Source organism: Abramis brama (assembly GCF_963993115.1).
Source record: "Abramis brama genome assembly, chromosome: 2".
NCBI lineage: Eukaryota > Metazoa > Chordata > Actinopteri > Cypriniformes > Leuciscidae > Abramis > Abramis brama.
The window spans coordinates 1,969,072-1,986,461 of record NC_139964.1 but is presented as its reverse complement, the minus strand read 5'-3'; the positions used below and the strand labels follow the sequence as shown (position 1 = coordinate 1,986,461).

General features: G+C 38.3%; 1 protein-coding gene across 2 annotated transcripts; it reads right to left on the bottom strand.

Moving 5' to 3' along the window:
* Window positions 1–654: 654 nt before the first annotated feature.
* On the bottom strand, window positions 655–14,962 carry LOC311077466 (NLR family CARD domain-containing protein 3-like). 2 transcript variants are annotated; one of them, XM_084105992.1, is made up of 3 exons: window positions 14,884–14,962; window positions 4,941–5,086; window positions 655–4,018 (listed from the first exon to the last, which is right to left on the bottom strand). In XM_084105992.1, the coding sequence occupies exons 2-3, from the start codon at window positions 5,063–5,065 to the stop codon at window positions 2,107–2,109; spliced, it is 2,037 nt and encodes a 678-aa protein (XP_083962118.1). In that variant the 5' UTR covers window positions 5,066–5,086; window positions 14,884–14,962; the 3' UTR covers window positions 655–2,106. The 2 variants fall into 2 exon arrangements, with proteins under 2 accessions (XP_083962118.1, XP_083962117.1); XM_084105991.1 differs by having other exon boundaries at window positions 661–4,021; window positions 14,884–14,925.
* Between the last annotated feature and the right edge of the window lie 2,428 nt (window positions 14,963–17,390).

Below are 17,390 nucleotides of genomic sequence, written 5' to 3'. Positions count from 1 at the left end.
CAAGCTCCAAAAATGGCTTGTTAGAATATTGTGGGTTTTGTGACGTCACATGAGCAAATACATTTGCATCAACAAATACATCATTGCACTACAGGCCCCGCCCACTGCCGTCAGTCACTTTCATCCCGGATCACATCAGAGGATTATGTGTTTGTTTGAAGCATTTGACTGCAGATTGTTTTGTAAATGAGGCACAGTGTAAGAGAGAGTTTGCAAAGAAACTTGTGCAAAGATAAAGCAGCAACTGTATTGGATCTGACAGCAGCTTCATCTCAAAGCGAAAGTATTTTGATTTAAAAAAACATAAGCAGTTTAATAATTCTTTGTCTATAAATTACCATTTTATATTGCTGTTTTCAAAAACACAAGGGGGCATTGATACTTTTTCCTATGCAGTGACATTAGCAAATTATAACACTGGTGTTTACTGAGAGCCACCCCTTGAAAACGGATCATTTCAGAAAGAGGGTCAGAATAAGGTTGGAAAATCTTTATTCAGATTTATGAATTCTTAACAGTACAAATCGGGGGTGCCAAACTCAGCTCCTGATTAGCTGTATCAGGGTTGTTTAATTAGTATTGAAGCTAAACTGTGACCCTCTAGGGCAGTGGTTTTCACACTTTAGGAGCAACCTTTTTTTCTTTTTCTTTTTTAAATTGACGCAAACCATATTGACCCATTATATTTAGATTAGTTAAATTCAACAGCAAAAGTTACAATAATTGTATAAAATCTAAATATTTAGCGAAAAAAAAAAACATTATTTCGTGGAGATGGAGAACAAAAAAAGTGAAAAAGTGTATCACTAAATCTGTTAAAATGTAACTCACTGCTCTTTGTATTGTTGTAAAATACATTCATGAAAAACAGTTCATTTCTAATATATACTATAAAATGAAAAGACATTTCTTTTAAATATATAGCGCAGCTGTTTAATGAGGCAGCAACATATTATAGATAGGACAGAACAAAAAAGGCTAATAATAGTCTTTCATTGCCCAAAAGTATTATAATATGAAAGGCTCCAATACAGAGCGGCACAAAGCGCTTATGCGTATCCCGTTCGCAGAATGATGCGCTTGAAGCAAAATTGAGTCACAGCGCTTCACATTGAAAACCTCAAAGCAAAAAAGGAAGAGATATTGATGCGTAGTTCCAGTATTGTATCAATGTAATAATTTATTGAGCCTTTTCTTTGGAACAGTTTAAAAATATCAGTTATTCTGCCCGTGAAGAACAAGTATAGCGCTCTCTACTCCAGTGTGGTGATCTAAAAGACACCCGGGAGAAAGTTACATGAACAGCAATAAACTCCAGAAAGATAAAGTCATTTTATGCGAAACCATAGACCTTTATCTACAGATCAAGTATAACAATAGTAACATTGAATCATCTTGGAGAGAGTTTCATCATGTTGACTGCCGTAACCGAACGTGATGCGCTGTTTGAGTTGCTGAATGGAGAATGACTGACAGCTGCAGCGGAGGGAAGCACTTACTTGAATTTAACGACTTCAATATTCATTTCTACGTCTCATTAAACTATGGAGTGGCTTTAGAACACTTATAATATAGTGCACAAAAAGTTGACAGTTCTTTATAATGTTTTTGTAGCTTTTGTGAGGCTTAACAATGACACAGAATAGTACACGCACAATATCAGATTTGGATACCGATACTGAGTATCGGATCGGCGCATCTCTATTCGAAACTGCTAAGTATTTAATTTTATTTGTGTACACTCATAATAAACCAGAACACTGTGGCTTTTTAAATAAATAAAACAAACAGGATGTGTTTTCTGTCGTCTCGGTTTCCTTTCCGTCAATTTGTTTGTGGAGCGCTTCACAAAAATAAACCAAACTCAGCAGAATACTGTCACACAGTTTTTTCTTTTCTTTTGTTAATCTGTTAATTATGTAAGTCAAATATATTTAGCATATTTATTCCTTTTATACAGCCCGATAGACTATGATTTTATGAAAACAAATTATTATTTTTATTTTATTTTAAATATAACTCCATTTTCCTTAAATCGTCATGACCCCTGTAAAGATGTAAGATGCATTATTAAAAAGGATTCTTTAGCTATTAATGATTAAACACTCACAGAGCTTTTCTGCAGTTGACCACAGCTGGTACCAGTCTTCTTCTACCCTCAGCTGATGTGTTGTATTTCATGAGGTCCAGCTCATCCAGCGCCTCCTCTGAGATCTGAATCATGTAGGAGATTGTTGAGCAGTGAGCAGGAGAGAGTTCCTTCTCTGAGTGTTTGTCTGATTTCACAAACTCCTGAATCTCTCTGGACAGAGTCTGATCTTTCACTTCCAGCAGACAGAGGAACAGATTGATGGATTGATCAGCTGAGAGATGATTAATATTCTGCTTATCTTTGATCTTCTCTTTAATGTGCTGTGTGATTCTCCTGATGCTCTCTGAGCTGTTCTCTGTGTGTGTCAGTAGATCCTGTAAGAGTCTCTGATTGGACTCCAGTGAGACGCCCAGCAGGAACCGCAGGAACAGATCCAGATGTCCATTCTCACTCTTGAGTGCTTTATTTACTGCTGATGTTAGTAGATCATACAGAGAGACTTTATCAGACCTGAATTCATCCAGAAGCTGCAGTGGTTCCTTGTTCTTCATTAAATAGCAGTAAAACACATAGAAAGCAGCGAGAAACTCCTGAACGCTCAGATGAATGAAGCTGTAGACTTTCCTCTGATGAATCACAGATTCCTCCTTAAAAATCTCAGTGCAAATCCCAGAATACACTGAGGCGTCAGTGACGTCTATGCCGCTCTCTCTCAGGTCCTCCTCATAGAACATCACATTGCCCTTCATCAGCTGATGGAAAGCCACTTCAGCAAGTTTCACAATCACTTCTCTGTTGGACTGCAGGAGTTTCTCTGGATCTCTCTCTTCATACTTCTGATTCCTCATGTTGATCTGAATCAGCAGGAAGTGGATGTACATTTCAGTCAGAGTTTGAGGGATTTCTGCACTCAGATCTTCTTCCAGGAGCTTCTGAAGCACAGTGGAGGAGATCCAGCAGAAGACGGGTATGTGGCACATGATGTGGAGGCTTCTTGCTCTTCTGATGTGTGAGATGATTCTGCTGGCTTGATACTCGTCACTGATTCTCTTCCTGAAATATTCCTCCTTCTGAGGATCATTGAATCCCTGAATCTCTGTCAGACGGTTGATGTATTTGGAGGGGATCTGATTGGCTGCTGCTGGTCTGGAGGTGATCCAGATGAGAGCCGAGGGAAGCAGATCTCCTTTCATGAGCTTTGATATCAACACACCCACTGATGAAGTCTCATTCACATCAGAAACTTCCTGAGCATCTGAAAACCTCAGTGTGATTCTGCTTTCATCCAGACCATCAAAGATGAACACAACTTTACTCTCCTCATAAATCTTTGAGTCCAGATCTTGAAGTTCAGGATGAAAGTCCAGCAGAAGTCTGTGAAGACTGTACTGATGATCTCGGATCAAGTTCAGCTCTTTAAATGGAAGCACAAACATGAAATCTACATCCTGATTGTCTTTTCCCTTGGCCCAGTCCAGAGTGAACTTCTGCACAGAGACGGTTTTCCCGATTCCAGCGATGCCTTTAGTGAGAACAGTCTTGATCTGCTCTTTCTCCTCGCGTCCTGGTTCAGGAGAGGCTTTAAAGATGTCATTGCAGTAGATTGGAGTGTCTTGTGAGTGTTGTGTTCTGGCTGTTTTCTCCATCTGTAAAACCTCATGTTGTTTATTCACTCCTTCTCTCTCTCCCTCTATGATGTAGAGCTGTGTGTAGATCCTGTTCAGGAGGGTTTCATTCTCTTGGAGTTTCAGTCCCTCAAATAATCTCTCATACTTGTTCTTCATGCTGGTTTTGTGTCTGTGTTTGACTCTCTGTAGTTCATCATTCACTGGTTGATCATGTCTATTCAGGGAAGCAGTAACGGTTGTGTTGTTCAGACATAAGCCTGAGGCGGCCTCTCGAGAGATGCATTGGTCTCTATATATTCTGCTGAAACAACAACAAACTGATTTTAAAAGTTATGTAAAATAAAGGATTTAAATGTATAAATAAAATCTAAATGTAAACCATATAGTACATCAATATAGATGTCAATCTTGTAAGACATTAATTATACAGAAAAATACATTTTAATTTCAGTTTAAAATGAAAGTAAATTTTCAAAAAGTTAACAAAAAAAGTAAAGTCAAAGTTAATTTTCTATCACTGAACTTTTGTAAAAAAAAAAAAAAAAAAAAAAACGCATTCAGCGTGTTTTTGAATCATATAGAGCAGTTAAAGGAATTGTTCACTCAAAAATAAAAATTACCCCATGATTTACTCACCCTCAAGCCATTCTATGCGTTTATGGCTTTCTTCTTTCAGACAAATACAATTGCAGTTATATGAAATATCGTGGCTCTTCCAAGCTTTATAATAGGAGTGAATGACTGTTTCTGTTTTGAAGTCCATAAAACTGCATCTATCCATCATAAAAGTGCACCTATCCATCATAAAAGTGCATCTATCCATCATAAAAGTGCATCTATCCATCATAAAAGTGCTCCACACGACTCCAGATGTCCTTCTGAAGCAAAGCATTATTTTTTAAGAAACTATCCATATTTAAAATTTTATAAAATATAATAGCTATCTTTCAGCAAATGGCCATATGCATCGAGTACAGAAAAGAGACCTCTTTATGATGAATGGATGCACTTTTTGGGGCTTCAAAATCTCACCCCCCATTCACAGCCATTATAAAGCTTGGAAGAGCAAGGACATTTTTTAATATAACTCTGATTGTGTTCGTCTGAAAGAAGAAAATCCTATACACCTAGGATGGCTTTAGGGTGAGTAAATCATGGGAGATTTTTAATTTTTTAGGTGAACTATTCCTTTAAATCCCCCACTACATGTTTATCCTCACCTGGGGTCAGAGGTCACTGCTCCATCACTGAATTTATGAGGCTGAGTCAATGATCTGTCACTCTTCACAGACTCAATGCCGGATTCTGGAGATGAAGATCTCTCACAGCTCTCTCTGTTCTCCATAATGAGAAACTGACTTCAGACCTGCATATGGAAAAAGATAACAAATCATACATTATATTTAGACTATTCCTTTAAAGTACAGTAATAACATACTACACATACAACGGCATTCTAGAGATTTAGAGTACAACTGTGTAGTTGCAGCAGATTGTGGAGGATCCTTTTCTTCTGAAGTCCATAAAGTACTGGTTTACAGTGGAAGAACTGGTCTGACTGCACAAAGACCTGATCTGGCTAGATAAAAAAGTTTGTCGAGAAAGCTGGACCAGAGAGTTTTAAAAGTCTGAAGAAGTTTAAAGTAGTTTGAAGTTTAAAGTGTTTGAAGTTTAGATAGATAGATAGACAGACAGACAAACAGACAGACAGATAGACGATAGATAGATAGATTAGAAATAGTAGATGGTCGATAGATAGATAGATTAGAAATAGTAGATGGATACATAGATGATTAGATAGATAGATAGATAGATAGATAGATAGATAGATAGATAGATAGATAGATAGATAGATAGATAGTGTCAGAATCCACTTTTGCTAGTTTAACGACGGGAAAAATGGTCGGCGCTCCCGGCGCATGGTCTGGACGGGTTGTCCCTATTCTCTTAATGAGTAATGGATGTGTTTTGGGATTTACGTGCATTAAACCAATCAGAGTCTCATTTCCCATTCCCTTTAAATGCCAGTTGCGCTCGCTCCATGGCAGATTCGCTATTTACATGACGGAATTTGATAGTGGAAAGACCGAACGCGTCTCCAGAGCGCAAACGGATCTGCTCGTGCGCGAGGTAAAAGTGTGCTAGCAGAACATCTGCGGGACAAGCCAGATTCATCATATCTTTATGTACACAATAATAATATTTTACATTGTAATCCTTTTATTTAAAATATTTGGCATTAGAGCTTAGATCGGGCCCTAAAAAAAATCAAGCCCGACCCTACCCAAGCCCGTGCACGTTGTGTCCGAGCCCGGCCCGGCCCGACACATTAACTGTAATTATGAGCCCGAGCCCGATTTAAACCTGACCATTTTTTAATACGTGGGCTGTTATAACCAGGGGTGGCGCCAGATAATTTTTTAACGCAGGTGCTAGATATATTATAGCCTATATAAATACTACTACAAAAATTGCCCACTTAATATTTAATATTAAATCATTTTAATTGTCACACTTAAAGTATTCATTTTATTAAATTGAACAAGCACAACATTCAATCAAATATTCTTAAAGATTTATTATTATTAATAATGTTATTTCAACAGAATATCTCATTATTTCGACATAATATGTGTGCGTGCAACAAGCAAGATGTGCATTTGTAAATCCGGTGACACGCATGCATTGATTTTTATTAATAAACTAGTGTTTTCTGTCAGTGTCGGTTGCAAAGATGAAGTTGACGATCGCCATCTCCGTAGTAAGAAATGTCTCCGTTAAAGACATTTCAAGCTTTCTTTAGATATATTTCTCATGTCTGTGAGGCATACACTGAGTTTCGGTTCATTTATGATGAGATGCGATCCAGTTCACGTGCAATGCAAGTGACCACGGCGCACCGGCACCTCCATGTCATGACTATATTGTCTGCTAGATTTCATTCTTAAGTCCAGGCAATTGGTTGATTAAAAAAAAATGATTAAAATTAATATACAATTTATACAAAACAAAATTCACTTTAAAGAAAGGTTTTCTACAAAACAAAACTTAATGAAGTGGTCAAAATCATGTCTGACCCACTCCATGTCTCCCGATATACTGCACATCCTATCTTACTCATGCTGTTCACTTTTCATAATCAACATAGATGAAAAAAATAATAATAACATTATAATATTTGAACAAATATGAAACTAAATGCGCTTATTTAATGGCTATAGCACATATAGTAGGCCCACAGACTCTCTATTCGTACAAATTGCTGCACATTCATTTAATTCTGAAGTTGAAAGGCATTTGTTTGTGTATAGTAAAACATATCTGCAACATTTATCAAGTTCACGGATAATTGTGCATGCATTTATTAATTATTATCTTAATGAATAATGTAACAAGGACGAAGCATGTAAACAGCGTTGTTTGTTTAGAATGGAATGGATCACAAATGGATCCGAATGAAGAAACTTCAAAAAAAAAAAACTGTGAACAGTGATGTTCAGAGAAAATGAACAAGAATGAACTTTGGATGGCCTAGGAGGAGTAGGCCTACTACTCTAATATAATTCAACAAGGTTTTAGAATATAGAATATTTTTTAAACAAAATTAATATTTTTAAAGCCTATAAGGTTATCCAGGCCCCGGTGTGATGCATACGAGTGGAGGAGACGCTGCGCATGACACGCAATGTGTTGCATTTTGTAACACAAATGCCTGATCAAGGGCCCGACCAGGGAAATATCGGCCCGACCCGGCGCGAGGGTCGGGTCAAGTTCGGGCTCGGGCTCAGGCAGAGAATCTAAGCTCTATTTGGCATGTTTGTGTGCTTCTGTGCATCACTGTGTGTTTAATAGAGCAGAGTGTGTGTGTAATAAGCAGAGTGTGTGTGTAATAAAGCAGAGTGTACGCGCATTGTGGACCCGCCTATAGGCGCACATTACTAACACGCTCTTTAAATTACAAAAAAAATATTGCGCCATTGACTTTAGACCAGGTTTCAGTCGGTCAATGGTTCAGTCTATTTCAGTTCCTCAAAATAGCAACACACCAACAATACGCCTGAACACACCTCATTCTCAGACCAGCAGCCCATGGGTGCAAATACATTTGAAAATGATAACTGCGTCGGACTGAAACTAGCAAAAACACTTGCGTCACGCTTGGTGCTGCATTGTGCCGGGAGTAAGATAGGGCCCTAAGTCAGAACAGTCTGAAGGTCTAAGCCGAGTTTGAAGTATGTAGAGTTGAAGCTCTAGAAGGAGTTAGAGTCAGAAAATTTATTGTCAGAAGAATAATCCCTGATCTGAACCTCTGAGATGAACTGGATAAATCTCTGGATGAAACTGGATCATTGAAAATAGTCCAACGCCGTGGTACAACGAGCACACTCTAGCCCTTAAGAGAGCAGCCAGAAAAATGGAGCGCAACTGGAAGAAAACAAAACTAGAAGTATTTCGCATTTCATGGAAGGAGAGCTCGATTACTTACAGAGATGCTTTAAAAGCTGCTAGATCTGCTTATTTTTCAACCCTATTAGAAGAAAATAAACAAAACCCTAAGTATTTATTTGAAACAGTGGCTAAACTAACGAAAAAGAAAGCTTCAAGCCCAGAAGTTTACAAGCAACACAGCTGTAATGACTTTATGAACTTCTTCACTTATAAGATTGATAATATCAGGGACAAAATTATAACTATGCAACCGTCTACTACAGTATCGCATCAGGGAGTGCATTTTAGTCTCCCTGAGGAAAAATTTGATTCATTTATTGCTATAGGAGAGGAAGAATTTTGCAAGCTCGTTAATTCATCTAAATCGACAACATGTATGTTAGACCCTATACCGACTAAGCTACTGAAAGAGATGCTTCCAGAGGTCATAGATCCTCTTCTTAATGTCATAAATTCGTCTTTGTCTCTAGGATACGTACCAAAAACCTTTAAGCTGGCTATGATTAAACCGCTTGTTAAAAAAACGCAACTTGATCCTACAGAATTAGTCAATTACAGGCTGATCTCGAATCTACCTTTTCTGTCAAAGATATTAGAAAAAGCAGTATCCTCACAACTGTTCCTTTCTTGAAAGAAATTATATCTGCGAGGATTTTCGGTCCGGATTTAGACCGTACCATAGTACCGACACAGCTCTCGTTAGAGTCACAAATGCGGAACAATTAGTTCATGCGTTCATGACCTCAAGGCTAGATTATTGTAATGCTCTACTGGTTGGTTGCCCTGCACGCTTAATAAACAAACTACAGCTGGTCCAAAACGCAGCAGCTCGAGTTCTTACCAGAACCAGGAAGTATGACCATATTAGCCCCGTTCTGTCAACACTGCATTGGCTGCCTATTAAACATCGCATACATTTTTAAATATTGCTGATTACTTACAAAGCACTAAATGGTTTAGCTACGCAGTACTTGAGCGAGCTCTTAACGCATTATAGTCCTTCACGTCTATTGCAATCTCAAAATTCCGGCCAGTTAATAATACCTAGAATATCAAAATCGACTGCTGGCGGTAGATCCTTTTCCTATTTAGCACCAAAACTTTGGAACAGTCTTCCTAACATTGTCCGGGAAGCAGACACACTCTGTCAGTTCAAAGCTAGATTAAAGACACATCTCTTTGACCTAGCATTCACATAATACATTATAGACTTCTATAATTCAATGTTAGGCTGCATAGATTAGGTCAGCCAGAACCGGGAACACTTCCCATAAATCCTGATGTACTCGTTACACCATAAGAAGACTGGCATCTACGCTAATTTTAGTGTCTTTGTTTATCCCAAGGTTTTCCCTGAGCCTGCCGGATCCAGGCCGTATCCAGATCTGACGAAGGACCTTCGCCTGGACCCGATGACAACGCAGTGCTGAAGTGCCAACTAGTCTCTCCCTATGGAGGATCCCTTTACCACTCTACAGATAAAGCGTTGTCGGGAACAAAATAAAATAAAATTCTGTATCAAAATTTATAAGGAAAGACCAGTACTTTGTTTAGGCTTGGTCTGTAGGAATTACAAACCTGCGCACATATATTCAAACGCACATAACTATAGAACCAATTCTTAATGCGCATGTGAACGCCATCAGCGTTTATCACAGGTTCGCGTTTAAAGTCTGTGTAGAGAGAATGGTGTTGTCTTAGCGGCCCCTAATTTAATAACAAATTATCGTTGCGACGGAAGCGAATCAATCAAAACTAACTTTAGCTGGAAAATAACTTTAATAAAGAACCGCTATAAAGCCAAAACAATCTCTGTTACCTTAAATTATACGTTTATCTCTGTAAAGCTGCTTTGAAACAATCTACATTGTTAAAAGCGCTATATAAATGAAGATGACTTGACTTGACTTGAATCAGTGATTCAGAGCCCAATCTTCACACAGGTCTTCAACAGATCACTGGAGCAGTGTGAAGTTCCCTGCTGCTTCAAACACTCCCCTATCATCCTGGCCTCCAAAAAACACACTGGACTTAGTGACTACAGACCTGTCGCTTTCTCGTCTGTGGTCATGAAGTCATTTGAAAGACTGGTAGACAGCAGAGGTTGGACCTCCTTCACCAGTTGAGGAAGTTCAACCTGCCACAGGATCTGCTGAAACAGTTCTACTCTGCAGACATCAAGTCCGTCCTGTGTTTATCTGTAACACAAGGCTCGAAATTGCAACCATTTTTGGTTGTATATGCTCCCGAAATTGAATCTGTGCAACCTCAAAATTTATTTGGGAGCATTTGTGTGAGTGCAAATAATTGTTGTGATGCAACCTTTTTTCTAGAGATGCACCGGTCAACCGGCCATAAATCAGAAACAGCCGGTTTATGCTACAAACACACCATTGGCAAACGGCCCATTCTAAGTTTAATTTTGGCTGATCTCTATTCCGGACTTGCACACAAACTGCATTGCAATCGTGTCCCGAAATGTCATTTGTGTGAGAATATTACAAAGTCTGTCAAAAGGACGTTAACACAGGCCAGAGATAGGACACGCTGAAGAGAAAATACCAGACACAGCAAGATCACTGTTCGTGATGCTCGAAATATAGGAAGAAAAATATTAATATTGATTTGGGGTGGGAATTTATTTGAATGTGTCTCTTAAGGAAACTGACTTTCTTCAGAACAGTTTCGATGGCATTTTCTTTTTCTCTTCTCTCCGTATAAAGTTGCGTTTACCCGCTAATTAGCGAAGTGCAATAATTAAAGTTCCCTTTCAAGGGAACTCGCGTTGCGTTGAGATTGACGCTATGGGGAACGCTTTGCGTGATGATGTCTTGAAGCTAGTGATGTATGTCTCGAGACCGGTCTCGAGACCACTTTTACGTGGTCTCGGTCTTGTCACGGCCTTGACGGTCTTTGGTCTTGGTCTCGGACCTCTTGGTCTTGGTCTCGGACCTCTCGGTCTTGTCTAGGTCTCGCTGTCTCAGACCAACATAGTGGTCGGGGATTTAGCAATACAATACTACAATATCCACGATGACACAACGTTCGATAATGCAACATTATTATCCGCAACGGAACGGATTGAAGCGCGCGTCCGAGTGCTGACAGTGCGGCGTGTGCTCGAGCCACACGAGAAAACACTGTATCCGCGGCCACTGATCGCAGCGGCAACGAGCACTTTGATCACTTGGTTAAAAAAACACATATCAGTAACATGATGGGTTTTAACTTCATTCAGGAGTGGTTCATTTTGGGTAACTGCACAACTACACAACTGACAGATGACTTTGAGCGCACCGCCAACGGTGTGTGTGTGTGTTGTGTGTGTGTAACCATAGCGACAAACGACCAACTTTCGGATCCCGCACTTAAGCGTATAATTTCGTTTTTAAAAATGTAATTAAGTATTTAAAAGTTGCAGAATGGGTTCATTTGGAGTCTGAGACTACGAAATCAGCAGAGATAGGCAGGCATTTGCTTAGATGAATTTGTGTCTTTGATATCTGTGTGTGTGTGTATATTTTGTGTTGTTGGTGTTAGACAAAATAAATGGTGTTTTAAATATCATCTGCATATCTCCGTTGTGTAGACTAAACATTAGGCCTAATCCAAGTTTATAATTGTGTATCTTTAATTTGATGTTATACGTTTTCATCTACACATTAATTATAATTTCAATTGGTTACATATTTCTTATTCTTTAGACAGTTGTTGGAGGAGCAAGATGGTGTTGAGTGTTTGATGTTTTGTCAGATGAACCAGTCAGTACCAGTCATGTCAGTCCTCAACAGTATACACAAAAGTTAAGGGAGTCTCAATCCTCTAATAGTGCAGTAACAGCCGTCATGCAATTGCTACACATAGTTGATCTCACCCAATCTGCAAAAACATTTACAGTGAGCTCACAGTCACACACATGACATGGTCTGTCTCTGTATTATTCTGCCTGTGTAGTTGAAGTAATACCATCTAATATGTATTGAATGTAAACTGCGGCTGAACCCTATGCTGCTGTTCTTGAATTCATACAAGTTATTGCTATAGCTTCAACACTAGTCTGTTTTTTTCCCCTGCGGTCTCGACTTGGTCTTGGTCTTGGTCTCGACTTGGTCTTGGTCTTGACTTGGTCTGTCTTGGTCTTGGTCTTGGTCTTGTCTTGGTCTCGATACCCTCTGGTCTTGGTAGTGTCTTGGTCTCGGTTTAGGCGGTCTTGACTACAAGTCTACTTGAAGCACATGTAAAATCAGTCCAATGGCGTGGCGGAACGTCAGATGCGGGTGACGTCACGAACCAGGAAGCTATAAAGCCTGCTCGAAAACAGAGCACGCGCTGTTGTAGCTCTGTTGAAACCCGTTAGCTCTCTGTGAAACTGTCCCGTTATTTGGTGTTGTTTGTCTTTATATCATATCTCTCTCTATATATAAAGCACTATGGTGAGCAAGCAGCAGTTTAGATTGTGTGTGCACCCCTGCCCGCATTATTTAACGGGTGGGGACACTCACGTTCTCTGTGTTGCTTGTTTGGGTGAGGAGCATGCCCAGTCAGCATCCCGCCTCCGATCCCACCTGGCGTTCTTCCGTGAGGGCGCTCAGGGCTCGCGTTCCCCAGGACTCTGGTCCCGCTGCTGCCGAGGCACAGCGTCAAACGCAGACCTGGGGTTCGCAAATGGATCTATCAGAGGGGTTTGAGACGGGCCCAGCCTAGTGCTGGGCGGTGTACCGGTTCATACCGAATATCGGTTTTTATTTTTGTTATGATATGAATTTTTAAAATACCGCAATACCGGTGTATGTCGCTTTAATAATGATCGGAACGCGGCGCGGCACTGTTTGAGAGGGTCCTTTTTCACTGTTGCACTGTGGTGATGTTACTAAGCGTGACTTTGAAGATGGATAGGTTAAACTATAATTGATAGCTGTCAAATTATAATACAGTGTTTCCCATACATTGGTTCAATTGTAAGTGATTGTAAGTGTGGACACATAAAAAATAGATTTTTTATTTAGATTTAAATTTTTTATTTAACTTTTGTTTAGCATTTTTAACTGATTATTTTATTATATCAATATCAACCTCTCAACTTCCGACTACTTTAAGTCTGTCCCATGTCCAAAAATGGATAGATGTGGGAAGGTTCTGGGGCACAGAGCAGAAAAAGGAAAATGTAAAATGATAAGGAACCTATTATTTTATTTAATTTTATTTATCACTTGAAGTCTTTAAATTGATCAACATTTAACAACAGTTAACTTTGCATTTCAGGGCTCGACATTAACGCTTGTTTTCTTGTCCGGAGCAAGTGTTGTTTTTCTTTTTTTTAAGGGGCAAGTGAAAGAGAATTGTACTTGCCCGGCCAGACAAGTAGCTTAAAAATAACTAGAGAAGCATCGTAACGCGAGAATGATTCTGATTGTATTAGCTACATTCACTGTGAAGAGTGATTGATAATGATAGTGTATAAAAAGCTTGTGCTGCCTGTCTCTTTGTGAAAGACTTTCTTTCGTGGATAAATCGAAACAAATAAGCACAACAGCACACAATAATCTCACAGAAGAAACATACTGAGGTTTTTAAATGTAGTTAAGAAACATACCTTTTGTAATTTAAATTATAACGTATGATATAGTTACATAACACGACCAAGGGAGCTGTTTTGCTGAATATTATCACGAACAAGTAGACTTGTATCACGAATCACGAATCGAATCGAATCGTATCACGAATCGAATGACTCACTTATTAAGACGGCCACTTGCCGCCACCTGGCGGTTTCATGTTTAAAAGTATCATTGCATTTTTTTTCTTGTATATTCAAACATTTATTTAAAACATTAATCTCATAACATTAGACTATTTATAGCAGATGTAATTTTGCAGTGTATAGGCTAAATTATTTAATTTGATTGGTAACAGCCCAGTTTTATTATTATAGGCTAATTGAATTTATTGATCAAATGTAAGAATTTGACATGACACATGATGCATACATTTAATAAGGTAAAAATAAAAATCGGCCTTTATAAAGGTAAATAACGCCCTGTGGTAAATATCACAAATATGCAGATTTAAGTATGTAAAAGCTGATACACTGAGAATATTATTTCAAATCAGAATAAATTATGTTTATACCCCAAAAATCATCCCGGAATAAAATACTGTTATTTTACATTTTATTATTCAATATCTGTACGTGAATACTGTGAGACCTACCTGGAAATCTTAAAGCTGTGTTTATTTGATCGGTTTCATTTAATATGTTTCATCTTTGTTCTATTTCATTTGTTTTGGCCATTGCTTGTAATTAAGTTTATATGTTCTTTTTTATTTTATTTTTTATAACATTTGAACTTTATAGTTGAGTATAGTAAAGTCTTTGATTATAGTAGTTTTGCTGTGGTATCGAAAATGTCACTGGTAGGCCTATCTAAAATTTTGTAGCTTATTTATTTGAATAATGGGTCAAAACAACAAAAACATTAACCTGATCTTAAACATTAAATGCCAACACTGATTTGCATACCCCTCAGCAAACGTGCAGTTGCGCCCCTGGAGCAATAGTAAGGGAAAATTAATGTCCAGGGAATATCCAACCTAAAACTAACTTTACCCCGCTCTGCAAGTGAAACCGATTCAACAAACGAGTTAAAGAGACACAGATCTAAAGACGCACTTGTGATAATATAGTACACATAAAACCAGAAGCAAATAACTGACCGTAAACTGACAGAGTCTCCGAAATGGCGTCTTCTCATCCATGAAGTTTTAACTTGTTTTCGGCAATCTGTTTCCTGGAGGAGACAGTCGTAATACCTGCTCCACCTGCTCCACCTGCTCCTGAGCTCACCTGACCCCCCCGGTTACATGAAAACCCTGAGGCGGACTGAAGAGTTTCTACACCGTATAGTATAACTTTTTTTTATTGACTGTATAGCAAACATTCTGAATTAATTTATCCTTCGCGTCAGAAATAGTGCTGAAGAATACAGGAATATACAAGTGTGAGAAATACAGAAATAAGCTCGAACTTCACTTACCATTCTGCATCAGCAGGAGCTGTTACCATGAGAACTAATGAGGGCTGATCTTTCCTGTCGTTAAAAAAAACTTTCTTTTTAGGGCCTGGTTGTATAATTGCTAACAGTATTTTAAGCAGATCGAAAACTTTAATTTAAATGCATTTATTACAGCTTTTAAAAACCTAAAACTAAACTTAAACCTTGTTCTGGTTTTGTTTCCTTATTACCTATACCTTACATTAACATTTTACGTTTTATTGTTAGACATAATATTTTTTAAATCATGCATAAAATGTAAATATCATTAAATTTCATTCCACCAAGTAATTTATTTGCATGTTAATTAACTGATAATAAATTTACTTTAGTGATACCCGAGTGCAATTTACACAAATGTAAAGAGAAGCCAAATGATAAATATAGCTGCAAGCAGCAATTATCAGGGCCAAGCAGAATCAGATGACAAGACAATGCCAACATGTCTGAAAGTGTCAGACCAACTGCAACAACGAGCAATTAAAGACATTTAAAGAGGATTTTAGGCAAAATGCCTGAAAAGTCATAGAAACAGTAATAAAAAATATGATTTAATGGATTATCACTTTCGACCAATAGGTGGTGCAGTTACAAAACTGATGTGATGTGGTCAGAGTGAAGTGACAATGACACATACAAAGTTTGGTGTCAATATGTCAAGGCATTGCAGAGATGAAGCCTGAATAGTGCTTTTGGCATCATGCCTCAACTTTGCTGCTGCGGTATACGAAAACGGTTTCGTCTATTGACACGAAATCCATAACTTTTAGTCGGCACAGTCTCGAAATGATACGATTCGATTTTGGTGAAAATCGGACAAACTGTCTAGGAGGAGTTTGAAAAAGTAGGTTTTGAATGAAAAATCAAGATGGCGGACAGGAAGTTCGGCCAAATAAGGAAAACTTAGTATCTATGTTCTCAGCGTGACCGAAGGAATATATTAAGACCAGTGGCATTACAATAGGCAGATTTATTTAAAAGTTATAAACAGTTTTGAAAATTGTGTTATAACTTTTGACCACTAGGTGGCGCTGTCTCGAAATATTATGAGTACCTTCAGGGGATGGTGCTGATGGCACATTCTGAGTTTCGTAATATTACACCAATGCATTTGTTTAGTATAGCATTTTATTTCACAAAACTGTATTGAAGTCAATGGGAATTTCATGTTTTGTTCTATTATAGCACCACCAAGAGGCTCAGTCCCACCATTTTTTTATGTGTCCTCAGAGTGAGCCCATACATATGTGTATCAATTTTGGTGAAAATATCTCAATTTACTTCGGAGTTATAGACATTTATATGAAAAAACACATAAAAAATGACTGACACATGACTTTGATTGGATTTTACTACCCCTTACTATCAATATTTTCACATTTGGGCATTAGTGTTTAATTATCGACCTATGTTTCCAAACTTCTGACGGCGGTTTCGAAGATATCGGCAAATGTTTTTTAAGCGCTAAATCACAATGCTACACAAACCGTAAGGCGAAACCTAGCATATTTGGTATCATTGGACTCGGCAAGGATTCATGAGTCTAATGAAATTAATCTTGTGAAAATAAGTCGACCACACCCAAAGTTATAAACATTTGGGGAAAAAAAATCACCACTAGGTGGCGCTGTTTCGAAACTTCTCAGGCTCCTTCAGGACATCGTGCTGATGACCCATACCAAGTTTGGTAACAATCCGTTCATGCGTTCTTAAAATACAGCATTTTAGCACAAAATTCAAAATGGCCGACAGCCAAAATGGCCGATATGGTAAAATTGGATATCAGTCGACTCAGCATGTTGCCCTGAATCTAACAAGACCAATTTTATGATTTTTGGACAATTTGTTCAGAAGTTATAAGCAAAAATAGCCATTTTTCATATCTCTGGACGCAGCATGTAGCCTCAGGTCATGCGTGTGATGATATGTACCAAGTTTGGTCTGAATCCGATAAAGCGTTGCGGAGATACAGCCTTATGTCTGTTTTCGCAAGCGCTACGTAAAATTAATTTGCACGGTATTCGAGAACGGTTTGATCAATTTTTATGAATTCCATAACTTTTTGTCGCCATGGTCTGTAGATGATCTGGTTCAATTTTCGTGAAAATCGGAGCATCGGCCTAGGAGGAGGTCGAAAAAGTATGTTTTTCAGATAATTCAAAATGGCAG